We start from the raw sequence: 27,756 nt of genomic DNA, 5'->3' as shown, positions 1-27,756 counted from the left end.
CAATTCCTGCAAACCTTTATTTGTACTGGTAAAACCCAATAAAGACTGAAAATTCATCTGGCATCTCCACAGCTACCAGCAAGACGAGAGTATTCCTCCTTTCAGTATCGAAAGTTAGAAGGCTCTGGGTGCAGTGCCCCATGGGGTGGTCTGTAGTCTCCTTCCTTGCAATGCTACTGATGGAATGGTCCCAGCTCAGCAACCCATCTGTGTGCCACAGCACTGCAGGTACTCCCAGTGTCCAATACGGGTCTGCCAGTGCTCCTTCTGCATGATTTCTTCTCCCAGAGGGAAGAGGTCTCTTCCTGCTCTCTCCGGAGCTAGGCTCTCTCTAGATGCCGGTACTTTTTCCGCAGCACGGACACCTGGTCCTTGAAGAGCACGGGGTCCAGGCGGAACTGGGAATGCACCAGAGGCATGTACCCAAACCAGGCTGCAAACTGATTGACGCACTCCTGGCGCTGGGAGAAATGAAGGTTCCCATTGGATGGGGGAGCGCTCTTCAACAGCTGCAGGGGAAACAAAGGCAGGCAATGGGAGGGAGAGTTCAGACACATTGCTGTGAATTAACCCCCTGCCCCCTGCAAAACAAAAGGATGTTGCAAAAGTGCTATTCGGAAGCCATGCAAGGGTTCGTGGCTTCTCCTTTCTGCAATTCACATAGAGATTTCACATAAGGGCTGTTCACATCTAGAGTCAGGTATAAACTGGCTCTAAACACACGTGAAAGTTTGTGTGAAAGAGTGAGCACTTGTTGATTTGTACAGCTCAGCCATTGTGTACACAGGTTGTGTACTCACTGAGCCTTGCAAGTGAGCATGTGTACGAGTGTACAGCTTAACTATGTCTGTGCACAGGTACACAGCAGCAACACGTATTGAATGTTATATGTGAACACCCCATGCGGGGGGCAGAGTCTAGCCTAGGGAATGAGGGAGACATGTGACTTTGTTTGCATTTTAGTGAGGAAACACCTAATTCTTTCCAACACAATGCACAAACAACAGCTATTGTTCAAAATTTGCACTTCTCTGGCTGGGACTGATGGGAGTCGTAGTTTGGAACATCTGGAGGGCACCAGCTTGGGGAAGGCAGATCTGGAGTGACATTTCAGGGGTCCAAATGACTATTGGAGGGGAAATGATGTGGAAACAACTCTTGTTCAGCTCTTTTCCCATCTACTCCCCATGTTGGCCAGTAAACACCTTGTACCTGCTGTGGAGGACTCTCTCTGTGCTGCTTCTTCTGGGTCACTTTGATGGGAGGTAGCTTGGTGACAGCAGAAACCAGGAAGTTCATCAGTATGTCTTCACAGTTGGCAATCTGATCAACAAGGCTCCTTAGTCTAGCAGGCAAATAATTGGTGAAGAGGCTGTGATAATACCTGTCGAGGGGCAGAAACGGAGGCATCGTAAAGTGGCAGGAAAGGAGAAACAGGTGCATTACTGACTTATCTCCGGACGGTTCAGGGAATCAGTGGTCTAGTAGGGGCGGATGGGGCTGGTGCTCATTGGAACTGGTTGGGCAGAAGGCAACGAGGCCAACAGTAGGGGGAGCCAAAGCCCAACAGCAGCCAGAACCAATGACAGATGGAGTAAACTAATTCTATTTCTGTCCTCTTTTTCTTCTTCAAAGGCAGCAGTGGGACTAAGGAGGAGGAAGTTGACAGGCAGGGCCACCCTCTGGACTGGATGTAAGAAAGAAGGCAGGCAAGGGGGGGGCACTGAGGGTAGACTGAGGTTGGTGGGGCTGCGCTCAGTGGCAATAGACAGTCGAAGCAAGGGGTGGGTGTGGAAGGAAAAAACAGAAAACCAGGAGGGGAGGAGAACAGAATGGAGAACCCTAGATGAGAGCACAGCTGGCTGGTTGGAAGGCTGAGCAGGAGAACGCTGCAACATTTTGTTGCAGGTTCCACTTGTAATTATCAGTAGTGATAGCTGAGGAAGGGAGGGGGGGTACCTGTGGTAGAATGCAGCTGCGGTGAGGACCATAGAGAACTCATTGGTCCATTTTGAAGTGTAGCTCCACTGGCTCTTGCTGGCATCCCAGAAGTGGCTGCGCATAGGGAAGCCCACAATCCGGTCGGGGAAACTTCTCCACACCACAAAGGCAAAGTCAACCTGGAGAGTTAGGAAGAGAGAGAAGGAAGAGGATAAGCGCACCGCTCTTCCAAGAAAGGATACTGCTTCCCAGCCACCATCCCTTCTCCAGCATTTTTTAGTAGATTGTGGAACAAGAACAGCCAATCCAACCGTGCAAGAAGAGCAGGTGGTATCTACTTCCTAGGACTGTGCCACTTCAGAATGCTGTGGGGCAATCTCATGTTTGAATGCTTCCCTTTTGCTAAGAACTCCCTGCACACAGAAAGGCAAGAGGAAAGGATTTGAGCCTAGCTTCCTCCTTGAAATGCTAGTCTTCCATGTGCAGGGGATTTCTTAAGTGTGTGATTCCCAGCAGGTACTCAGGGGCACACTGCCTCCGACAGTGTGGGAGTAGAACACACCAACTGAAGCTAGTAGCCACTGATAACTTTATCCTCCAGGAATTTGTCTAATCCTCTTTTAAAGACACCCAAGTTGGTGGCCATTCAGGTGATTGCCTGTTTGAGAAGTGACTTACTAAGCATTTTGCTGCATTTGCTCTGGGAAAAGTCAACACGCCTGTATGTTTTTAAATAAAAGAATGACATCTTCCCCACCCAAGCTGTCTACTCCTCCAAGCCCTATTTGAAAGAACAGCACTTCTCCCTTGATCACCACTCCCTAAAGCAATTAAATGCATGATCCTCAAAAGGCCGGGGCTTCAGCTTAGTGGGAGAGCATCTGCTTTCCAAGCAGAAGGTCCTAGGTTCCAGGTAGGGCCAGGAAAATGACTCCTTCCTGAAACCCTGGAGGGCTGCTACCAGTCTGTGTAGATAATACTGAGCTAGATGGACCGGTGATCTGACTCTCTGTAAGATACCTTCCTATGTCCTTATCACCAGCTCGACTCCCTCAACCGTTCCTCATAAGGCTTGGCTTCCAGAGTCATTCCTGTGAACCACCTGAATGAAGTACAGGGGCTACTGGTGGTCTACAGACCAAACTTTGGGAACCCCTGATTCAGAATACTTATTTCCTGCTTTACAGACCCTTCCCCCGCCGCCCAAGGCTCTCATGGTGGCATACAAGCAATGTGCAGAATGCAATCATATTCAAGTGTAGTATCATGAATCACAGCCAGCTCTGCCATTAGGCAGAGTGAGGCAGCTGCCTCATCCAGCAGGTACTGGATGTCTTGGGAGTGCTGGAAATTGTTGGTTATTTAATTTTTATTGTGTTTTTTTACTACTGCTGTGGGGCGTGGAAGGTGTCTGGGGGATTTTCTGCCCGAAATGCCAAACATTTATACTGCCTTGTGCCTGTTATTCATCTTGATCTGGGAATGAGGGTGATATCTGCTGCTCCACCTCAGACAGCAAAATGTCTTGGACCAGCCCTATCGGAAACAGAAATAGCACAGTGCCCAAATGATGCCAGGCTGATGCAGGCGGCATTTCCTGCTCTCATCCTTGGCCCTCCCTGGTGTTGCCAGGCAGCAGCTCCCCGCTGAGGACCTTTGCGGCAAGGGAGTGAGGCTGAGCAGCTGGAACTCACTCAGCTCACGATGGTGAAGGCAAAGGTCTTACCTTGCTGGCAGTTCACCAGCTGAAAAGGAGAAATTCTACCAAGTTGTGGGAGAAGGAGAGAGATGCGAGTGCAAGGCCTCACCAAGCAGCTCAGCTAAAAGACCAGCAGCTTTTGACTCACCTCCCAACAAAATTCCATTCCTGTTGCTCACTACAATAACTTTATTATCTAAGAATTAGTGCCTAAGCTTGTTTTTTTCCCTCCTCCCTCCCAGCCTCTTTTCCTTTTGTGCTGTGTCTCTTCAATTGTGAGTGTGAGTGCAGGGCACTGCCCATCAAATATTATGCCCTTTGGCATGCCCATATATTATGGGTGCCCATGTCTGCGAACAAACCATTAAAAGGCTCAGGAGAGCTGCCTCACCTCACCGGTTGAGAGGCTGGTGTGTTCATCCAGACTCAGCACCGCATCTGTCCCAATGGCGGAGTAAGGCAAAAACCGGTCACTAACCTTCAGCGGAAGAGAAGGAGACACAAGAGGGACATGGATCAAAATGACCCCATAGTATTTAGGCATATCAAGAAAACATTATTGAAGGAAGATCAAGAAATGACCATTCATTTACTTCATGCAGCACGAATAACCGTAGACCAGGCATGAAAAAAGGAAGGAATACCAAAAGGAAAAGAATAAGTAAAATCTGGCATATTGCACCAATGATTAAATTCACAAATAATGGTTATGGTTAGGCAGGGAAGACATGATAACACCTTTACTGAAAAATCAGAGTTTATTTCCTATTGGAATGAGAGAACTCGGGGCAAAATAAACCCTGATATGTTACTGTGAAGAATTGTAAGAAGAATTTCATTTGCATTTATCCGGGGTACGTTAATGCCAATGTTTTAACTTCTATATCTCCTCCACGGCAGTCAAAGGCAGCTTACCTTGCCGCTGCCCTGGATGATGGTCAAAGGTACCGTTGTCTGCGGCCATTTACTGCTCTGTGGGGGTGGCTTCTCACAGCTCCATAAAACTAAAATCTGTATTTAAAGAAAGAAGAAGAGGAGGCATATCACTCACAGAATCATGCATCAACTGTCACAGACAAATGTGTGCACACTCCCTACCACACAGCTGGGGAGCAGGTTGCCTTTTACTTTCTACAGATCATTCTAAGGCTAACCCCACCCCAGATCAGGAGTGAGGGGGAATGTTGCCTTTTCATCTTAAGAGATAACGCCTCTTCCTGCTTTTATCTCAACCCTAGGATCAGAGATAAAAGATCCCTCTGTCTGTTCTTTAGAGAGGATCTCTGAAGAGCAGTCAGGGGGGTTTTATATCATGAGATAAAGTGCTCTCGCTGCCCTCCAGAAGTGGCTCTCTAAAGATCAGGCAGAGTGCTTTATCTCCCAATCTGATTGGCTTCAAGGGCTGGCAGGCCACTTCCTGTGGCTTGGTGGGCTGGATACGGCCCCATAGGCTGCAGGTGAAGCATTCTTGGAGTAGAGTAGACCATGTGATGCTGGCCTTCCACCTTCATCCAAGCAGCTGACTGAAAGTTGGAGGAAGGTGGATAAATGGGTTTTATCTTGCTTATGTTAAAAGGAGAGCGAATTATAAAGGGGGGGGGGAGAGGGAGGCGATATAGAACAGAAGGATGGCCCCTTTGCAGGTAGTGCACATTTCTTAAAGAGCTTTAGGGTGGAGGAAGATGCTTTTATCTACCTGGAGTTCTCAGATAAAAGGTAACTTCCCCCCACTCCATCCTAACTTCAAAAGGCTGTATATGAAAGGTCACCAATGGACCGGATTTTAAAAACAAGCAAACTGAAACTGGCTTGCTTTTGGGACTTTACGAGAGTTTTGGTCTGCAGAACTCAGAAAGTGAAGCTAGTTAATGGCATGGAATTAATAACCAGTCCCCAGCTTCATTGCTGCAAATCAAACGGCCTTAAAGGGACAACTCAGGTGCAAAAGCTGGCAAACCTATCTGTATGTAATCAGACAGCCTGGGTTGAGGTTTTTTGAATATGTTTGCATGTGTGTGTATTTAGATAGTAAGGAAGGTGTGTTTACCTCTGTGTGTACATACAGTAACTCCCTCCGAAACCCACGGTCAAGCCAGCCCAGCCCTCTTCTACACCAGCAAATAAAAGTACCCTTACCTTGATTAACCTTTTTAATCAAACAGACCGGGGAGTTGCCAGGGGCCTCACCCATGTTTTGTATAAAAACAAAAAAACCTGGAGAGAATAGTACAGTGGTGCCTCGCAAGACGAAATTAATTCGTTCCGCAATTCTCTTCGTCTTGCGAGTTTTTCGTCTTGCGATGCACGGTTTCCCATAGGAATGCATTGAAAATCAATTAATGCGTTCCTAGGGAAACCGCCTTCAGACCAGGTCCGGGGACAGTCTGTCCCCCGACCTCTTCTGAAGGCTGGGGGGAGGGGGGGACAAGGGTTTTTTTCCCACTGCCAGCCTTCAGAAGGCTGTTCTGAAGGCTGGCGGTGGGAAGAAAAGCCCTTCTTCCCACCTCCCGCCCTGCAAGCTCCGGGGACAGGAGGTCTTTGCTGCCGACCGCCAGCATTTTAAAAGCCCCTGCTGTCCCGGGGCGATTTTAAAATGCTGGCGGGCGGGAGCGAAGTCTCCGCTGCCCCGGGGAGATTTTAAAATGCTGGGGGTCGGCAGCGAACGCTTCGCTCCCGCCCGCCAGCATTTTAAGATCGCCCGGGGCAGCGGAGAAGTCTCCGCTGTCCCGGGAAGGCAGGCGGGGGGAGCAAAGACTTTTGCCACCGCCTGCCTTCAGAAGAGGTCCAGGACCTCGTTCCGATGCCCGGCGGCAGGGTGCGAGGTTCCCGCCCCACCGCCCGGCATCGGGGCATCGTTCCGATGCCCGGCGGCGGGGGGAGAGGTTCCCGCCCCACAGCCCCGCTTCGGAGCAGCGTTCCGAAGCGGGGCGGCTGGGGCAGGTGTTCCCTGGACCTCTTTTGAAGGAAGCGGCTGCGGAGAGAAGCGATCTCCCCGCAGCCGCTTGCTTCAAAAGGGGTCCGGGACCTCTTTTGAAGCAAGCGGCTGCGGAGAAAAGCGATCTCCCCGCAGCCGCTTGCTTCAAAAGGGGTCCGGGACCTCTTTTGAAGCAAGCGGCTGCGGAGAAAAGCGATCTCCCCGCAGCCGCTTGCTTCAAAAGGGGTCCGGGACCTCTTTTGAAAGAAGTGGCTGCGGAGAAAAGCGATCTCCCCGCAGCCGCTTGCTTCAAAAGGGGTCCGGGACCTCTTTTGAAGGAAGCGGCTGTGGAGAAAAGCGATCTCCCCGCAGCCGCTTGCTTCAAAAGAGGTCCGGGACCTCTTTTGAAGCAAGCGGCTGCGTAGAGAAGCGATCTCCCCGCAGCCGCTTGCTTCAAAAGGGGTCCGGGACCTCTTTTGAAGGAAGCGGCTGCGGAGAAAAGCGATCTCCCCGCAGCCGCTTGCTTCAAAAGAGGTCCGGGACCTCTTTTGAAGCAAGCGGCTGCGTAGAGAAGCGATCTCCCCGCAGCCGCTTGCTTCAAAAGGGGTCCGGGACCTCTTTTGAAGCAAGCGGCTGCGGAGAAAAGCGATCTCCCCGCAGCCGCTTGCTTCAAAAGGGGTCCGGGACCTCTTTTGAAGGAAGCGGCTGCGGAGAAAAGCGATCTCCCCGCAGCCGCTTGCTTCAAAAGAGGTCCGGGACCTCTTTTGAAGCAAGCGGCTGCGTAGAGAAGCGATCTCCCCGCAGCCGCTTGCTTCAAAAGAGGTCCGGGACCTCTTTTGAAGCAAGCGGCTGCGTAGAGAAGCGATCTCCCCGCAGCCGCTTGCTTCAAAAGGGGTCCGGGACCTCTTTTGAAGGAAGCGGCTGCGGAGAAAAGCGATCTCCCCGCAGCCGCTTGCTTCAAAAGAGGTCCGGGACCTCTTTTGAAGCAAGCGGCTGCGTAGAGAAGCGATCTCCCCGCAGCCGCTTGCTTCAAAAGGGGTCCGGGACCTCTTTTGAAGGAAGCGGCTGCGGAGAAAAGCGATCTCCCCGCAGCCGCTTGCTTCAAAAGAGGTCCGGGGGCAGCGGGAAGCGCTTCCCGCTGCCCCCGGACCTCTTTTGAAGCAAGGGGCGGTGGGGAGAAGCGATCTCCCCGCCGCCCCTTGCTTCAAAAGAGAAGACCCGCTGTCCCCGGGGCAAGCTTCGTTTTGCGAAGCAAGCCCATAGGGAAATTCGTCTTGCGAGGCAACTCGAAAACGAAAAAACCTTTCGTTTTGCGAGTTTTTCGTCTCGCGAGGCGTTCGTCTTGCGGGGTACCACTGTATAAAGTCTCCTGTTCCTTGGCCTGTAGTTGTTTAATATCAGGACCAGGGATGGGGAAGCCATTTCAGCCTCTTGAGTTGCCGTACCTTCTCGTGTATAAGATTAAGTTTTTTCCTTAAAAGTAATGCTTAAAAAGTGGGGGTCGTCTTACACATGGGTAGTGCATAGGGTGGACGTTTTATTGGTTGCTGCTGCGTCTGTCAGCGGCTATTGTGCGCTTTATTGGTTGCTGCGTCAATAGGTGGTATTGATTGACACTCCGGCAGTTGGGTGGGCGATAGGCAGTTTCTGCCACCGATGGGACAGACGGGAGGCGGATTTTGCGACATATGCGGGTGAGTGATTTTCGGCATTCCCACCTAAAAAAAGTTCAACAACTCTGTACCATCTCCCCCATTTTCTTAGGGTCCCCAAAAATAGCAGGTGTCCTATACATGGGGGCATCTTATAGACGGAAAAGTACGGTACATTCCCTTCTAGGCAACTTTCCAGGTCAAATTCCAGTGGTGGGTGGCGTCAGGGGCAAAAGTGGGCAGAGCAAGAATATCAACTTACAGACACACCTCCCACTGAGGCAAGCAAGAAGCATTATCTGGCTGAAAGAAAACCTTCCCTACCTGCATGAATGGCGTCATGTCAGCCTTAGGCTGCATTTTATGAGAAACTTTCCCTGGATTGATGGCAACTGTCTTTGTGTTTAGCTTGCCCCACATCCTATTTCAAAGGATTTATTTTTATGTTTGTATCTCTAATATTTTTTTTTCTTTTAGAAAAGAATACTTACCGTCGACCATATAATTACCATGCTAGAAGCAATTACAGTTCCGCTCTAATAGATGACATCTAGAGTATGCACTTTAATACAACCTCAATATTATTACTAAAAGCAAAGCATCGTTGCTAATAAAAGACTCTCGTGGGGGAGAGCGCATATTGTAATGGGTCTATTTCGTTTAATTTAGCAAGAAGGCTTTATATTTCTCCAGCGATTTGAGTTTCCCACTCCACATCTTCTTCGCCTTCTGCATGAGCTAGAAAGTTAACGCAGGAACGTAGGATGAGGCCTTTTACATCAGGCGAGTGCATCGTTCCATCGACTCAGCACAATCTACGATGGCTGTGGAAAGGGCTCTCCAGGGTTTCAGACAGGGATCTTTCAGAGCCCTCTCTGGAGAGGTTGGGAGCTGAACCTGGGATCTTCTGAATGCAAAACGTGTGCTTTATGGCTTTAAAGCACAAGATTCCCCTCCCTCCAAAAAGAACGCTGGGAACTGTAGTTTGTTAAAGGCGTTGGGAACTGTAGCTCAGTTAGGGGTAAAATACAGTTCCCAGGATTCTTGGCGGGGAAGCTATGTGCTTTAAATGTATGGCATGCACACAGCCTGTATCACTTAACTACAACATTTCCCCAAGGATGCAAACAATTCTTCTTATGAGGCCAGCATGTCTAGCAGCCTTTACTTGTTGTGCTAATATGGCCACCCAGAAGCTATTACCATAGAATCATAGAGTTGGAAGGGAACCTGAGGATCATCTAGTCCAACCCCCAGCAATGCAGGAATCTGCAGCTGTCCCTCATGGGGACTGCCATGCATGGGAAGAGAAATCATTGTGGTGGGCTACTTTGCACTCTTTTTTTCTTCTGTCTTTTGCAGAGGTTTGAGCAGCATTTTCTTCCACTCACAATCATGAACTCAAGGAAAGTGCCGCTTAGGCCATCTAGCTTGCTTCCAGCTGTGAGTTTATTGTGCAATTTCACACGGGAGAGCTGTTGTGTGATCTCAGTGACTTGTATGTGCATGTCAGAGGCAGGTTCCACAGGGTATCATCATCGCAATGGAATGCCAGCCCATACTTTTGTTACACTTCATGCAGATTTTCCCATACCATGGAGAATCCTATTTGTAAAAATGAGCCACAATGCATCTTCTGTCACAGTTGGTGTGGAGGGGTGGGCGAGCGGTCACTTGTGAGGTTGTGTTTCATTGGCTGCTCTCTATTGCCACATCCCTATTTCCACTTGCCCAATATGGCCATTTTATTTCCAGAGGCCCAAGTGACAAAAAGAGGGTTCCTACTTCCACTGACTGCTGCAGCCTGGAGGCATGTCTGTATTCAAGAACCCAACTTGAAGGAGCTAATTTCTCAAGATCTTCACAAAGTAAAAAAAGGGGAAATATATCAACCTTTAAAATACTAATAATATGGTGGTTTTGCACAAGACTGGCTATCACAATTCTGCTATTTCATTGCAGCTTGACTCAGCTAAATATTGGTCCTGCAGAGTCCATATTATTATTTTAAAAGACACAAAATGGAGATGGATTTTGCCCCATCCCTAGAAAAAGCACAAGACTCCACTTTGCTGACCAAAACATAATCCTCATCTTCATAAACAATAAAATGAATAGGGCAGGGAGGACCATGCACAATAAAGGCTGTGTATATACCATACATGTAAGGCACACACCCTACTGGGCAAATGATCATGGGAACTGTAGTTTACCACACACTGAGTTACAACCCCCAGAAGCTTAAGCAAACTACAGTTCCCAGAATTCTTGGGGAAAGGTGCATTAAATCCCATGCTGTGTACACAGCTGAGATAAAAAAAAATTAAGGGTAGCAAATCAGAAGGGAAGAGCTGAATTTCCATTGTGCGGTGTGCTTGTTTAGGACTTGTTGCCTCACCTCCTGGTTGTAGCTGGCGCCATGCCATTGTGGATGACACCTCAACAAGAACTGCTTCTGCTTGGATAAGACCAGAATGGCTGCATTTTTGTAGGCTTCCCCTGTTCTTTCCTGCCCTACCTCCAGGGTTGTGAATAGGTTGCAGATCAATATCCTGCTTTCTCCTCGCAACAATCTTATGGGTTGGCATTCCGGCTCTACCGATTGGGAGGCAGCCCAAAGCCACAAATCTTTTGTGGCATGACCGAACAAGGGAGCTGGGCCTCTCTCAGAGGCCAGCCCTACCATCAGGCAGAATGAAGCTGCAGCCTCAGGCTACTGGGTGTCATTAAAGGGCAAATTGGAAGCTATTTATTATTATCACATTCTTTTAGAAGCAGGGAATAGGAAGAGGTATACAGTGGGGTGTTCCATCTGCTTCATGGGGCGTAATGACTTGAACTGCCTTGAGTGCGATACATTTTGATTTGGGAGACAGGATGCAGCATTTGCTACTCAGCCTCAGGCAGCAAAATATATTGAGCCAGCCCAGCCTCCCAGAGAAAACACAGTCTTCCGTCTACCACATACCACCTGAGACTGGGTGCCTGAACATATGTACTTTGAACAAGTTCAGCTGAAGTAAAATGGGCCCCCTGATTAATCTATAAATTCCACTTCTCTTAGTTCCCTCTCCCAAATTCAGTTCTCAGCTGGTAGAGCATGAGACTTAATTTCAGAGTCATGGGTTTGAGGCCCACAGTGGGCAAAAGAATCCTCCGTCACAAGGGGTTGGACTAGATGAGCCTTATGGTCCCTTCCAACTCTATAATTCCATGTTTCTTATAAAAGTATAATTATTATTATTATTATTATTTTTAAATAAAGATCCTTATGAAAATTCAGTAGCATTTTACTGTGAATTTTTCCTAATATATACTTTCATGTCATTCCGCCTAACAGACACATTTTTGCCAAGCCATTTCCCCTAATACAATGCATTTTTGAATGTCACTTTCACTAACATATGCATTTTTTATCGAAATTGTACACATTACTTGGCTGGAGAGCTGCGTCTCAGAATTCGCAGAAACGCACATTTGGAAAGAAAGCTGGCGTTTTGGTTCTCACCTACCTCACCTACCCCTACTTCAGAGTAAACATGGCCTGGATCTAGGGTGCAAGGGCATCCTGGGCTGGCGTGCCCAGGCCAATTTGCTGCTGTGCATTTCTGAGCACCTGGGGTGGCCTGAGATGGGTGAGGCCTGTTGGCAGAGTTCTTCTTCAGCAAGACATAATTGCTGACAGGACTTGCCCTGCAGGTAGAAGGAGAGGTGAGCACCTGCTGGCAGCAGCGGTGGCTGTATGCCCACCCAGGTGCTTCCTCCAAGCTGCCAACCATTCCAAATAAATCTGCCATCTCTGACATTATGCCTTGGTGCATATGGGTGCATATTTATGGAGGGGCGGAAGAACGTCTCACTTCATCAAAGATTACTGGAGAGTATTTTTTTAAAAAGGGCAGCAGCAGTAGGACAGGAATTGTTACACTGGCACCATTTAGGGCAGACGCCCACAGCCCTATTCAGCAGAATGAGCACAAGGACCACCCAAATGCAGCAGAGTTAGCATATCACCATTTGATGCAAGTGATGTAACACATATGGGCATATAAAGCAGCTGCAGGGAAACCTTTGGGCCTCCAGATGTCACTGAACTACAACTCCCATCAGCCCCAGCAGACATGGCCAATGGCCAGGCATGAGGGGAGTTGTAGTTCAGCGATATTGGGAGGGCCAAAGGTTCTTTAGACCTGATCAAAACAGTTCCTCTCCCCTCTGCTCCTCTGATAACAGCATTAAGACCAGAATCTAAAGTTACCTTACTCCACGGAACGGTGGAAAGAATAAAGGTAGGGACGAGGTGGTAGAACCTAGAAGTCAGGGTGTGCAGTTCTCCCAGAAAGCCACTGTACTATACCATAGGTAGGACAAGCCACACCTCCTGCTTACCTGGGCGCAGTACTGGGACCCAGAGACAGCTTGGATGAGCTTGAGGATGGGTTGAGAAAGGGAGACAATAGGTGAGACAGCCCGGATGAATGCTGTAAATTTGTTGGAGGGGCTGGATCCTGTTACAGGGAGAAACACAATTAGTATGAAATACCAAAACCGCTCCTCGTGCCCCACTTTTTCCATGCAGCCCTGCCTGTCCCAAGGAACTTGCCATCCGTACTGCAACGCAAAACAACAGAGGAAAGGGCAAAGAGGGAGAGTGGGGCAAAATGGAGTGGCTTGGGGGATCGTTGGGGTGGAATATCGCCCATCATGTGATCCTGGTGCTAAAAGAATCACACTGGCTGCTCAAGGTGTATAAAGCCCTTGTACGACTTGGGACCACGAAACCTAAAAGATCATCTCAGTACCTATCACTGCACTCTGCAGGAAGGCCTTCAGCTGATACCATCTCATCAGGAGGTCCATTAGGCATGGCATAGGAACTGGGTCTCTATTGCCGACGCGTAGCATGTGGGTATAGGGGAACCATGGCCCCTGGTGCACATTTTTGAGGGGATATAATCAGGCACCCCTATGACAGGTACAGAGCCTTTGCAACTGAGGCGCGGAGGCAGGCGGGTTGGTCTAGTGGCCAGGTGGATGGAGGCAGAGGACCAGGAGCCTGTTTGAAGCAGACTCCATTCACCCTCTGCGTGGGCTCTGCATGGGCCCTCCTGGCCCCCACCCTAGCTGCCCAGTCCACTGGGGGGGGCAAAACTTGCCATGTCCTGGGCACCGGCAACCCACGCTATGCCGCTGCTCTATTGTAGCGGCACCTGCCCTTCCATTACGTACCAGACAGTTGGTGTTGCTATTATCTTTTTGCCCCCTTCTCTATTTCTAGTGTACACCTCAGCAGAGGGTTGAAGGACAAGCTTGGAGGGGAGGCATGTGAATGTGCGCTCCCACCCATCAGCTGGTGAGCAGTAGGAGTACACCTTGCTCAAGGCTTTCAAACGCTCCTTGAGTTTCTCCTTCAAACCTCTGCTAAGGTTTAAAGGAGAAGTGTGGAGGGTGGGTGTGAATGCACCTCCAACACTCCTCCCTCTTCTTCTAAGCTCCACAGTTTGAAGGAGAAATGTGGGGGTAGGGGTGGGGGTCTGAAAGCCCTTTGTAAACATCCCTGTGTGAGGATGTTGACAAAGGGCTGTTTGAAAGCTCTGCAGTTTACTTTGAAGCCTTGTCAATCGGGCCTTCAAAGAGAAGCATCACCTGCCATCACTATGGCATCAGGTGTGAATGACAGGTGGGCAGCCCTGCCTGCTCTACACTCCGTAACTTTGTTTAATCCCTTCCATTGCTTTCAGGCTCCTTGGGAATATAGGCCTCTGTGCAAGGATGTGCCCTGATGGTGCAGTAATAACCATCGTTCCTTCTAATAGCAAACACAGCTGCCAGATGCCGGCAGAATTGTAGCTAAAATGGGACCACTGGAAAAGGCAAGAGGACAGTATCAGCATGCAAGGGTAAGCTCCAAGGTTTACAGAGGATGTAGCAAAAATATGTAGGGGGAGTCACCCACTCAGGCATCACAGTAAGGACTGTGCATAAATAAGACAGTAATCATTATTGTAATAATTAGGGATGGGTGAGAATTTCGATTCAGTTCATGCTATCCAAAAAACTATGCAAATTTTACAAAATAATTCAAAATTTGTGCTTGTGATTCAGTTCTCCAACCAAGCCACATGTACAAAAATGTGCATATTAAGAGAAAATGCACATAAAAGTGCACATATTGGGAGAAATAACAATACAGAATGTATCATCCTGGGGGAAATTGTTTGCAAAAATATGTGATGTGTGCTAAGGATGGTGAAAATTTTCATGAGGATGATAGACTGATGTGGAAATGAACTTAAGGTTGGTGGGGGGAGAGAACAGAAGGGGAACTGAAACTGACAGATTTATCCATCACTAATGGAATAAAAAGCAAATAGAAGGCATAATGTGATGTGTTAAGTGACAGCGGGGGTGGTGCGGGGGGGGGGGGGGGGGAAGAGTCCCATACCATGTTGCAGATAGTAGAAAGGGAAGTCATTGAGGTGGGTGGAGTATTCTGGCAGTGCCAGCAGCCCTCCTGGAAGGGCGTTCCAGAAGAACTTTGGGCGGGATTCCTGATGAAATATCCGATCCTTTATGATCTGACAAAAAAGAAAGAAAGCTGTCATCACGCAAGCAGCATTACGCTCCTGAAGCTGTCAGCACCTGACAGGTGATGAGAGGGCGTCACCCGGCCTGTGAGATCATCTGCAAACCATCCTCCTTACTTCAAGATAAGGAAGGCTGGACTAGGGGCACACAGACACCCAGAGTCTGAACTGCAGGCCAAGAAACCCCAGTTCAAAATTCACCTGTGGGGTGAGCTTCCATAGTTACCTTATGGCAGATGGGGGAAAACTTTTTTGGGGGGGACAACACCTTTGACCTCTGACCTGCTGGCCAGTCTTGGCCTGCAAGGGTGTTCAATTTGACCCAAAAAGCTATTTCCCCCTGAAACAACCCCCACCTGATGAACATAGTTCATAGATGCAAAGTGCTGCTTCACCTGCACTCCCCCTGCAGGGAACACACACTGGTGATGCAGATAGCACAACTGAACCCTCCCACTCATCGACAGATGAGCAGAGCATTTAATCCTGCAGAAGACTGCTTCACCGCTTGCCCATTCCCACATGGTGCCTGATAACTGACAGGTGATTGACACCTGTCAAATTTGGCCTGGGAAGTGGGGCTGAAAAAGAACTGTCCCATCGGGCCAGAAAGGTTCCCCGCCCCTGCTATAGCCCTTCCTACAATGGGACAAGAACCTCGCTATATTTTACATGCGTGCACAAAGCAGCACATGAAACAGGCTTAAAGTGTTGGCTGCTCCCGGTCTTTGGAACTCCCTCCCTAGAGAAACTTAGACTCCTTGTCCTTCTGCTGGCAAGTGAAGACTTTTTGGTTTCAACAGGCTTTAGGGAACTGGCTGCTTTCAATGGAAGGGCTGGTCTAAATATGTATATGGTTTTACAATGACTGTTTCGCCTATGTTCTTAGTGGTTCTTATTTTTATATGTAAGCCGCCTTGAGTCCCATCAGGGAAAAAGATGGGGTATAAATAAATATTTAATAATAATAATTCCAAAGACCTCTTTGGCGGCAGGCAGAGAACAATGGAGAGGAACATAATAAGTAAACACACAGGGAAACAGGGGCTGGTGGCTATCATTCTCTTATCTCTTTTTAAAATATTGGTTAATATTCCCCAGGAGTTGAGAGGGGAAGAAGTCAAAGCAGATTAGCTGTTTAGGAGAGAGAGATAAACAAGCAGAAATGGCTTGCTGGGAGCCGCTAAGCCCGCTTCCCAGCAGGAGGGTCCCTGCAGCTTACTGGGAAGGAAAGTCGGCAGGGGAGACGCAGCAGGGAGATCTGCACAATGAAAATGTTCAGATGGAGCTAATTCGGTGTTCCTGCTGGTGCGTTTGCACCTCACCAACCATCTTGCTGCCCACCTGTGGGGAAGCTAGCGTAGCGGCTCCACCTCACCTGACAAGCAGCTTCCATTAGCAAGGGATGAAAAAAGACTGCCAGCAACACTTTATCTGTATGTGCTATTTCTCTCTCCAACCCAAATTTCCCTGCCTTTTTTTAATTATTTTTTTGGAGAGGGGGTTCAGAATTTCTGTTGAGCAGAACCCTGGATTGGTGATTGTCACCTGTGCAGCGTCTCTTGGGACAGTTTGCAAAAGGAGGTGTTCCTCATGACCTGAGCCTCTGCCCTTTTGCTGAGTTACCTCAGGGAAGCTTTGAAGGCTGAGGTGTTCAGGTTTAGACAAGCAGCTGTAAACTGCAGGGGTTCATCTAAGCTCTCACCACTTTGTTTATCCTGCTGCTAACCAGGCATGGAAACAAACAATGCAGTTGTCCTAATGCTTTCTATTCCTGCCTGGACTGAAAGGAACCAGCTCTTCCCCTTTTCGAGAGGCTTTCATGGGGCACCCGGTAGACAATTACACAATTACAGGCACTGACACCTGTTACAGCACTGGATGCACCAAATTGCTCACTGGGCCTTAAGGCAAATGTGGTCTGTGTGTTTGCTTTGAAAAGCTATGGATCTAAACACCATGTTAAAGTCTGCAATTCCGCTGATTCTAATCTAATTCTAATCTTAATTTACTTGCAGCTGACCTCTTGGAATATTAATCTTACTTATCTTTTTCACATTGGAGACAAGGTACTGCCAAGAGCTCAGGACTGAACCAGCAGATCAGGTGTTCCAAACTGATTTGCAGGCTTCACCTGCAGAGGCCCTGAGACCTTGGTACAAAGCATGTTGCTTTGCTTTCACTGTCTTCAGTTTTGCAAGGCTTGTTTGACTTGTCTTAGTCAGTACATGTAGGATCTGAGCATGCTTTTGGCCCAGTATCGCCCCAGACACCCTCGATCAATCTCTCTAGCCTTTCCTCGAGTGCAACAACAGTCATTCATCAACAACAGACAAATGGCAGGCACGACACAGCATTATCAAATTATGAACGACATGGAAAGAGTTGATGAAGATCCCTCCTCTCATAATATTGTAACTCTGGGTAAAGTACTGAAGTGGGTGGGCTGTAGGTGCCAGTGTATATAATCTGAAGGCACATGGGACCACCACCTTGCTGAAACTAAGCAGGTCTAGATCTGATCAGTGCCTGCAATGTTGGGCTCTATTATACAATAAAGGTTGGAAAGAAACAAGGTTTTTTTTAAAAAAAAATGCTTCAAAGCAGAGAAAAGGAAGCACTTGACTTACAGGGTTCAGTGCTACCAAGGCTTAGGTCGTTTTAATATATTTCACAAATGCATGGAGGGAGATCAGTCTACCAGCAACTATTAATCATAATTCCTACAGAACTTTCCCATCTAGAGGCAGTCTAGCTTGGGGGGGGGGGCAAACAAAGGGAGGTTGTTGTCTTCAGGTTTTCCTGGATAGCTTCCCAGAAGCATTTGTTGAGCTGCTTTGAGGAAACAATGCTGGACCAGGCAGATCTTTTGGTCTAATGCAGCACAGCTCTTCTTACAGTTTCAAATAAAAGTGTGCAGTGAAAATGTTTTCAGTTTCCTTTAATGCTGGGAACAGTAGGGCAAGGAGTGCAGCTCTGGAAGTTCCCATGCATCACCAGGCTTCCTGATCAAGGCATAATTTCCCGTAATTTTTCAGCCACTAAACAAAGCAGAATTGTCTACAACTGTTCTATGACCAGCAATAGCCATGGCCTCTGGAGACATTTCCTCTTACTCCTTTCAGTTTCACTGAAAAGGGATGCTCACTTGCATAAATGGATTATTATTATTATTATTTTAAATTGTTGTATGTACAAACCAAATGACAGGCTTTTCCTCTGCAAATCTGTCCAATCAATGACGACTTGGCATGGATGATAAAATGGTCAGAGGCTGTAGCCAGGGAGTGGTTGCCAACACAATATGCCCTGCTTGCAAACATCTGCTGTAGTTCTGCTGAAAGCCAGGTTCTGAATTCCATGGGCATTTTGGTTTCTTCCAACAAGGCAGTTCTTAGTTAGTGTGTCAGACCCCACCCACCCACCTGTCTCATTGGGCCCTCCAGGGGAAAGGCGATAAGGATCTGGCCAGCCAGCCAAAATAGATTCCCCATCAATGACGAAGTCAGCCTCCTGCAGCATTCCTGGATCCATCAACTCTCTTCGGTCCAAACCATTCAGCAACAATTAACATTGAACAAGGAGCTGGCCCATCGAAGGAATCAGCTGCCCAGACTCTTGTGGCTTACCTCAAGGGTGGTTTGCACAATCTTCTCCACAGAGGAGAAATATGCTTCCCACAGGAACTGGGTCTGCTGCTGGAAGGCCAGGATCTTGTCGCTGTGGAGACATCGGACTGTAGATGGAATCTGTGAGGAGGTAGAGGGGACGGGGGGAGGAAGCAGAGTGATTTATGACCAATCACAAATATATACCCAGACATACTGGCTTTAAAACCAGGAGCAGCGGGGGGCCCTCAGAAGTGAAGGGTAAAGATGTTGAGTCAGCCAAACAAGCTGCACGGCAGGCATTGCCTGAAAGATGCATTCGTGCAGGTTACATTTTTCATACTTGGGAAGTCTGAATATTCTGAACTTGGGGTGGGGTGGGGAGTCCATAAAACCTTTGGAAATGACGTTTTGTGGTCAGTGCAATGAAATAAGTTACTATGCGCTTCAAAGTGAGACTCCGGCATGAAACCACTATTTTAAAAAATACAATATTATCACCTATGACCTGAATCAAGATAACAGGTTTTTATCCCAATATAGATGTTAATTGCTCCACCAGTGCCAGGAATTTTGTATTACCATTAGCAATGATTAGGTCACTGTACATTTAAGTTTTAATGTAATGGTCACAGCCTGTAGTTTTTGCATTTCATTATTCTGACCTCACTGCTAACTACTGTACAGGGGTGTGGGCACACAGACACACACACACACACACACACACACACACACACACAACCTTCCAATTTAGGCTTGCACTCCATACATCTGATGAAGTGGACTCCAGTCCACAAAAGCTCATGCCATAATAAAAACTGTTAGGCAACGTCTGCATCTTATATTTAGGACAGTATCGTACCACTTCCCCCAAAGCATTCTGGGAACTGCATTCATTAAGGGTGATGAGCATTGTCCTACCTTCCTGCAAAATGTAGCTCTGTGAGGGGAATAGGGGCTTCTGAACAACACTCGGCACCCTTAATGAAACTACAGCTCCCAGGAATCTTTGCAGGGGAAAAATGGCTGTTAAAACCAGTGCTTTAAATGTACGGTGCAGATGGGGCCTTAGTTGGATACCATCAGTGTTTTTTTTATCTGGGGGGAGGGGACGCAGGGGGACGCATACCCCTAAACATTTTGTGAATCTAAGTTTGGCCTCATTGAGGGGCAGTATTTCAATATGAGTAGGAAAATGAGAGTACCCCTAAACACTTTTTTAGGGGGGAAAGCACTGGATATCACCCTCCGTAAATAACTGCTTAGATGTCTTTCATACTTCAGGCACCACTCCTGTCAATGCACCCTCAGATTAACGGAGAGCACACATTTCCTTCATGGACTCTTCAGATGCATGATCTACCAAGAAACAGTTCAGGCCAGAGCCGTGATGATCTCACAATCTCGCCTGCTGCTATACAGTAAGCCTACAGTGCTCTGTGTGAAAAGCACAGCCCTGCACAGAGGACCGCTTATGCTGTGCCTTCTTGTACCAGGCTGCCGGCCGGGCTCGGGTTGTTAACACAGTGCAGGCATTGTTACCTGCAGCAGGAGCCTCTCATCCCCTACGATGGCTGATTTGCTCCAGTCGATCACCTCCGAAAATGGCAGCTCCCAGCCGTTGCTGAGCAGCACCGGGATGCAGGCGGCCTGGATCAATGAGAGACGAGGAACAGAGATCAAAGAGACAGAAGAAAGAGAGCTGTGCAGGGGGGGGGGGAGCAGGCAGAGACAGCTTTAGGATGAACAGCAGAAATCCATGCATGCTTCCTCAAAAGCAAGCCACACTGTGCTCAGTGGGGATTACTTCCAGGTAAGTGTGCATAAGGTTGCAGCCTTTGAAATTCCTGCTGAGCTAGGAAGAGTGATTTAATGGCAACCTCTGTGTGTCATACAAGTGCTCTGTTGCCGTTCCTACACACTTTCTGGCTGAGCTGCCAGAAGATGAGGCTGTTTGTAGGTGGGAATCACACACACACAACCTGAACCTCTGCAGCAACGTAGTATAAAGAAAACAGGCTTGGAGAGGCTTGGGGAATTTATGCTCAATTGGAGATTAAGCTAAATAAAATATTATTGCTTGTTTCAGGGGAGCGAAGTGCTAGGACATCCAATTCCCAAGTAAGAGACGTATATAGAAACAGTGCTTTTTTCTAAAAAAAATGTTTAGGGGTACTCTCATTTTCCTACTCATATTGAAATACGGCCCCTCAATGAGGCCAAACTTAGATTCAGAAAATGTTTAGGGGTATGCATAACCCCAGGAAAAAAGCACTGTATAGAAATGTGGAGGGGTTTTGCTTCTTTTGATCAGGCTTCCCCTAAATTGACCTATATACCAAAAACTCAGATCATAGGTTCACCTGAATTGCAGAGTTTCAGGGCCATTTTTGCTCGGCCTCTGTCCTGGCCACCACAGCCACACAATTCATCTTCCCACCTGTCAGGGAACTGCCATCGGAAGGACAGGAGGTGGAAGGGCTCACAGAGGTTGAGAGAGACTTAGCAGCTGAAGAGGGAACCAGCAGGGGGAGAGAAAGAGCTCCAAGGGAAAGTGAGTCGGAGGGATGGCTCAGGGACACTTCCAGCGAAAATAGCTGAGGTGTTATGTCAATGACAGAGAGAACGATTGGGTCGAAAAGTTGGCGCTGGCAGAATTTGCCTACAATAATGCGGAGAATGTGTCTACAGGGATGAGCCCCTTTTTGGCTAATTATGGGTGTCACCCCAGGGCATTTCCAGGGGGAGGAGGGGAGAAATGGAGCGTCCCGGCGGCCGAACATTTTGTAGAAGAAATGGAAGCGATCCATCGTCAGCTCCAACTCAACTTAGAAAGGGCCAAAGAAGAATATAAGAGGCAGGCAGACAAGAACAGAAGGGAAGGTGAAACCATAAGGGTGGGGGATCAGGTGTGGCTGTCAACCCAAGGGTTGCCGTTCAAAGGGGGTTGTAAGAAATTGAGACCCAAAAGATTGGGACCATTTGAGGTCATTCAACAGGTCAATCCAGTGGCTTTCAAACTCCGGTTACCCAACCACATGAAATTGCACCCAGTATTCCATAGGTCTTTACTGTCACCGTATAGGGGGGGACGTGAAGGGGAGTCCACCAGGGGACCAGCCTTAGAAGAAAGGGAACGCAGCAGCCATGTAGCGGAAATCATCTATTCCAGGTGGAAGGGAAATCAGGTGGAATATTTGGTGGCGTGGGAAGGGGAACCGGAGTCAGAAAACACCTGGGTAACTGCAGAGGATGTCAATGACGAGGTCTTGATAGAAACGTTCCACCAAAGGTTCCCGAGGAAACCTCAGCCTGTAGCAAGGTTCAGGAGGGAGTACTTCGGCACCACCGACGAGGAGGAGGAACTGGAAGGATTCACGGAATCGGAGGTGGAAGAAGGAATAGACTCCGATGAGGAGGAGTACTTGGAGACCAGGAACAGCAACCGGTGGAGGGAAGTGTTCGAGACTTCGGAAGATGAGGGAGGTTCCTTCAGGGGTTTTGCTTCCTCACCGCCCATAGAGGAGGGGACGGGAGGGGGTGAAGGGGGCCCTGGAGGGGAGGTGGATGTCAGGGAACTGCCATCGGAAGGACAGGAGGTGGAAGGGCTCACAGAGGTTGAGAGAGACTTAGCAGCTGAAGAGGGAACCAGCAGGGGGAGAGAAAGAGCTCCAAGGGAAAGTGAGTCGGAGGGATGGCTCAGGGACACTTCCAGTGAAAATAGTGGGGAGGTTTCAGGACCTCCTATAGGGACACCCACTCCTCGCCGGAAACTGTCGCGCAGAGAGTCCAGAAGACGTGTTTCCGTTAAGGAGCTTTTATGCTGGAAGAGATTCCGTAAGTGCCCACTGTCGGACTCTGCTAGCGACTGACGGAGCCATGCTTGAGGGGCTCCGTCGTAGGCAGAGGTTTGCAGACTTGGCCAAACTCTGAGGGACTAGGATTTCACGCACAAGCAGCTCATCATCCCATCACACCACCCATTATGGTTTTCAAGAAAATTGTTAGGGGGTGGCAGAGAGTGGAGAAATGCCTCCATCGCTATCATATACCCTCAAGGAGAATCCCTAAAAGTACACATCTCTGTTGATCCATTATTTTTCAGTATATAATACAGATATGCGCACATATTAAGCTTTAATGGCAGATCATCAGTCACTTGAAATGCCACAATTTTAAATTAGAAATGCAAAGAATGCCACAAAGAACTGTTACCATTAAACTGCTGGTGTGAAGAAGTAACCCCATCAAAGGAAAGGAAAGAAGTAGCTAGGTCTTGCTTAGTTATTTTCCTCTTACTCTAACTTCCTCTGTGCCAATCTGTTTCAAATAAGCCTTATTATCACTTCATTCACTGGTCAGAGCCAGGTGAGTCCACCAGTAATCTTGGTGCTTCAGCAGATGATGGCACTACTCCTGCTCTTGAAAAGTCTTTCCTGTGCCCTCACCCTCCATTGCACCATTGATTGAAAGGAACTGAGCTTGCTGAAGGCATATCTACTCTACAAACTGTCATGGCCTCCACAAGAAATCCTAGGAACTGTAGCTTAGGAATTGTGCTGAGAGAAAGCACTGCACTTTCTGTTTAAAGAATTACATCTCACAGTGTAAGGAAATGGGGAAATGGGAGTGGCTCATAAAACAGCTGATACCTGCAGTGCACTTGAATGTGGGGCAGGTACATCTACACTACAAATTTTGATTGCTTCAGTATCATTTTCAGATAAAAAGAGCAATGAACGAAACAAAAACTAAAATTCTCACCCACCAATATATTTAAAAGGATAAATCTTCTGAAAAGCAAAGAGCTGAAAGAGGAAGTAAGGAAGAAAGTTTCTTTCTTCCACCTTCCTCCTTCAGCTCTCTGTACCTTCTGTGAGCAACAGTTGCCTGATAAACAGTAACAACTATTAAACCAGTTTATATCTGTAAATACAAAAAACCCTTTTTGTTGTACCTGTAGTGCTTCTAGAAACCGGAAGGACCCCAAGCGTCTCCCTCGGGGAATGATGCAGAAGGTGGAATTGTGCAAAAGTTCCTGGTAGTCAAACCTGGGAAGAAAAAACCCAAACTTATTTTTCAGAAAGTTGTCATTGGTAGCTCTGTACTCTCCCCTATGCCTTGAACCTATGAGCAGAAGACTTTGACTGAATAGCCCTGGCAGGGGAAATAGGCACATTCTGGGATCAAATCAGAAGCTGGGATGGCTTTTGGAATTCCAGGACTGTCCCTAGAAAATTGAGGCACTTGGGGCGTATGCGATCAATAGATCAATGTTAATAAATATAACAATACAGTGGTACCTCGGGTTAAGTACTTAATTCGTTCCATAGGTTCGTTCTTAACCTGAAACTGTTCTTAACCTGAAGCACCACTTTAGCTAATGGGGCCTCCTGCTGCTGCCGTGCTGCCGGAGCACGATTTCTGTTCTCATCCTGAAGCAAAGTTCTTAACCCAAGGTACTATTTCTGGGTTAGTGGAGTCTGTAACCTGAAGCATATGTAACCTGAAGCGTATGTAACCCAAGGTACCACTGTATCTGGAGGTCGCCATCACACCAGCTATCCCCAGTAGAGCCAGTACTGTGCTAGGTGAACCAATAGACTGACTCAGCATGTTTTTGATAATAATAATTTTATGTCCCTGAGTTGCCTTTTTGGGGGCTGGCGTAATGGGCAACCAGCTCCCAGCAAGGGTCTCAAAACAACTACAAGACTCCAGTTGTCTCTCCTGTTTCCACCATTCTAAGCAGCTACTTTGAACACACATTGCACATCAGGTCAGGTCCAAGGTGGGCCCATGACGTATATCCTTCCCGTATGCGTTTAAGGCACCGTGGAACAAAGAATGCACTCAAGGCCCAGAGAATGGCTGACAGAGAAGTTGTGTGTGCTGAATGTGACGCAGCTCAGGTGGGGGGGGGGGGCGGGAAGCTGAAGAGAGACAGAAGTTTCCACACAGCCCTGCTAAGAGTCCCGAGTTTCCCTCACCACACACATACAAATATCCTAAGTAGTGTTAGGGAGGGAGGTGGGGGGCAACAGAGGAGCTTTGTACATGGAAGGATTTCCCACAGGATATGTGCATAGTTATACTTCATGGCTTCACTTCCAGGCCCAGGGCTGCTTAGCTTGTGAATGAGAGCAAGCACATTCTTACACATGGCTTCAAGCAGCTCCTGCTTCAGACAGGTTGTAATGCAAATGTAAAGCCTGCATTTTGGACAGAAATGCTTGTTCACATTACAAGGGCCTGACTTAATTTTCCCACTGGGTTTGGGCCGGCCCTGTTGTTAGGCAAAAGGAGGTTGTCACCTGGAAAAGCCAAGTAACATGAAAGGGCTGCAAATAGTTATTTACCTGTTTATTATTGTCATTGTTTGAATCTCAGGAAGAGGTATTTGTGGGATTTTCTGCATCAGGTGAAAAAATAACTGGGCAGTCAGCCTTGGTACTTGACTAGAGGTTGGGAAGCCACCATTTGCTGCTCTGCCTGGGCAAATTGCCTTGAATCACCCAGAGGGTGCTTTCTACCATAAACAATATAGTTTGTTTTCTATAAACGTACCCCTGCAGGTTATCTGTTTAGGGTGCCAGCAATTTCTTTTAATATACCCCAAGCAGTCTGCAATTCCAGAGTGTTAGTTAAGTAGATTCATTTATTACATATAATGGATCTCAGGGAAAATGCAATAGAGGACTAAATGGTGTGAATTAACAGTATAATAGTGATAAATGCCTCCTTCCGTGAGGGAAGCATTATTCTGCATTTCATGGGAAATATATTTTTCACACGCACACATTTATTTATTACAAGGGCTGTGTAGGCCCTGCCTCCAAGGAAGAACACAAAGGCAAGGGGAAGTCCAGATGGGGCCCAACCATTGACCAGAAATGGAGCTTGCTTCCCCACTCCCTGACAACAAAAGCACTCTGCTCCAACGGCCATTTGCCCTGGGACTGCAGAACTGAAGAGAAATATGCTCTGGCCACAGCCATTGGCCGGGGGACCAAGGGCTGGTTGGGAGCTGCTCCCTTTGCCTCCTAGGAAGAACATCAAGGTAAGGAAGAGACCAACTTGGTCCCATCCATCAGCCAAAGAAAGAGCAACTAAAAGAAGCTTTCTTCCCCCACTCTCTACCAAAAAAGAACACTTAGGCTCAAGTAGGATGTGCAGAGGATTCTGATGGAAATGAATTTGCCAATGTTCGCTTATGCATCCCACATCTGGATCGGAAATCAATCCTGTGAATATGATCAGTTTGTTGTTGCTGCTTTCAGTCCAAAATTATACATACTTGATTATGTCCACTCCCCCTTTGCATTGCATTTCCTTAGCATTAGAACATATGGAGTGGAAATTACAACACAATTTACACATTCATTCATTCATATTACATATTCGTTCATATAATGTCCCACCCTCCCAAAGGAGCCCAGGATGGAAATTATGTAATTATGTAAATTACACAAGTTATGTAATCTCATCGCAGCGAGCAGCAAGATGAATAACAGTTTTTGGCAGAAGATGAACCGCTCTAGAACAGAAACGGTGGCGCATGTGATAAATATGGGATGCAAAACACCCCTAGCCCCAACGGCCAGTTGCCCTGGGACTACAGAGTTGAAGTTTTACTGGTGTGGCTTGACACATGGATGCACATATGTGTCCTGGGAAAGCCAAGTGCTCAGCCTGCAGGGACTGGAGAAGTAAAGGCATGCTTAGTCTATCAGAACTGTGGAGACGCCCTCCTAACGCTGGTGTTGCTGCTGCTTGGCTGGACAGGGACAGAGAAGGGTTGTGGCAAGGTCTGGGCCATGTAGCCGCACCAGTGGAACAACCAATCAGGCGCTCCTGTTGGTGCACCTGCATGGCCCAAACCTTACCAGCATGCCACCCTTGTCCAGGTGCTGTGGGAAAACTCCACACCACTCCACCACTCCACACCAGAAGTGGGTCTGAGACCTTCAAAATAAAATCTGAACAAAATTGGTGAAGCAGCAAAGAATTTATTGATTGCAAAAGTGTTCTTGCAAGAGTGGGTGTCCAAAAGTAGCAGACACAAGCTTATATCCCCTACACCCGAAGCGCAGGTCCCTCCCTAGTCACCCCCTTGGTTGGTGACTACAAAGTTTACAGCCTATCATGACCGCCTAATTACCCTACTAACATTATTCATTATTTCCCTTATTTGGTCTATTTCCTTTGCAACTACACGCTAAGCCAAACAAAAATACCTGGAGATAAGTGTGAATTGATCTCTATACTTGCTGACGCTTGTCTACTTATCATGCCCACGTTCTGACCACTACCAGGTGTCAGCAAGATGCCTGCTTCTCTGAGATTGCCTAGCATCCTTGTACAATGCAACATTATGCCTGAAGCTTTCCAGTAACTATGGTCTTGAGCAAAGCAACATCATAGCCGCGGCCTTGTGGCTTTTATATGAAAAGCAACATTTTCATTTCTTACACCATTACTCTAATTTTGGCAGCTACCACCCTTGATTACCTTTGGTCCATGTTTCTTATGTTTTTACACATTGACTCAAGTGATAAAGCCACATCCCAACCACTAGTGGGTGTAAACGAGTTCCATATCAGCGAAGCATACAATAAACAGCATTTCGGTTGCAAAAGGCCCTTATCTATGAGCATCCTAACCACAAGCTTTTCTAAAGGTACGCCCTATGAGCAAGTCTGTGATTACTTAGCCGTTTGCAACCTTATAGTCTTTTGAAAAAGCACGTTCTTATTCCTCACAACCACCAAGACAAAAGCCACGGAAAACACAGGTGAGCAGCAGCGACACCAGTGTTGGTAAGACACCTCTGTCACACCACACATGCAGCTGCCAGGTTGCAGGGCTTGGGTTTTTCATCTCAGTCTTGAGCTGGCCATGCTGTTGTTGTTGCGCTCTCAGGATCTGGATTATTATAATGTCATCATCCCCTGTTAGCCGTGGCTTTAGATCCCTATGTATAAATCCAGGCCGATGATGAGGCCTGCACTGCAGTCCACTCACCTGGAGTCTTCATCAGCCCTTCAAACCAGGAAGAAGAACAAGGAAACTAGTCTTTCTGTTGGGCAAGTCAATGTCTTCTAAACATCTTCCCCAGTGCACAAAGGGCTCTGTTGGGAATGTTCCTGGTTCCTACCACAGCCTGATTTTGGGAAGCCTGGAACCTGGCAGCAACCACCATGCTCCATGAAACACCCAGAGATGAAAGAAGCCTCTGTGCAAACTTCACAGTGAGAGAGGTAAATTCACTGCAGGCTGCCTGTGTAACCACAGCGGAAAATCCAATATTTACATTTGCTCTGGACACACCATCTTGTGTTCCAAACTTGTGCTC

The 27,756-nt window shown here is 47.7% G+C and overlaps 1 protein-coding gene across 1 annotated transcript in view; it reads right to left on the bottom strand.

Moving 5' to 3' along the window:
- The window catches only part of EXTL1 (exostosin like glycosyltransferase 1), a 67,212-nt gene continuing 39,456 nt past the window's right edge, over positions 1-27,756 (bottom strand). Inside the window, exons 2-11 of the mRNA XM_028738787.2 lie at positions 23,359-23,452; positions 19,944-20,051; positions 18,423-18,542; positions 14,652-14,784; positions 12,596-12,714; positions 4,556-4,651; positions 4,032-4,118; positions 1,960-2,120; positions 1,213-1,384; positions 1-509 (exon numbers count right to left, since the gene is read on the bottom strand). Of these exons, the coding sequence (XP_028594620.2) occupies positions 321-509; positions 1,213-1,384; positions 1,960-2,120; positions 4,032-4,118; positions 4,556-4,651; positions 12,596-12,714; positions 14,652-14,784; positions 18,423-18,542; positions 19,944-20,051; positions 23,359-23,452 (1,279 nt within the window). The 3' untranslated portion in view covers positions 1-320. The remainder of the gene's footprint in view (positions 510-1,212; positions 1,385-1,959; positions 2,121-4,031; positions 4,119-4,555; positions 4,652-12,595; positions 12,715-14,651; positions 14,785-18,422; positions 18,543-19,943; positions 20,052-23,358; positions 23,453-27,756) is intronic.

This window comes from Podarcis muralis, chromosome 7 (genome assembly GCF_964188315.1).
Source record: "Podarcis muralis chromosome 7, rPodMur119.hap1.1, whole genome shotgun sequence".
In the NCBI taxonomy this organism is placed as follows: domain Eukaryota; kingdom Metazoa; phylum Chordata; class Lepidosauria; order Squamata; family Lacertidae; genus Podarcis; species Podarcis muralis.
Note: the sequence above shows the minus strand (reverse complement) of the source record. Positions and strands in the feature narration are given on the sequence as shown.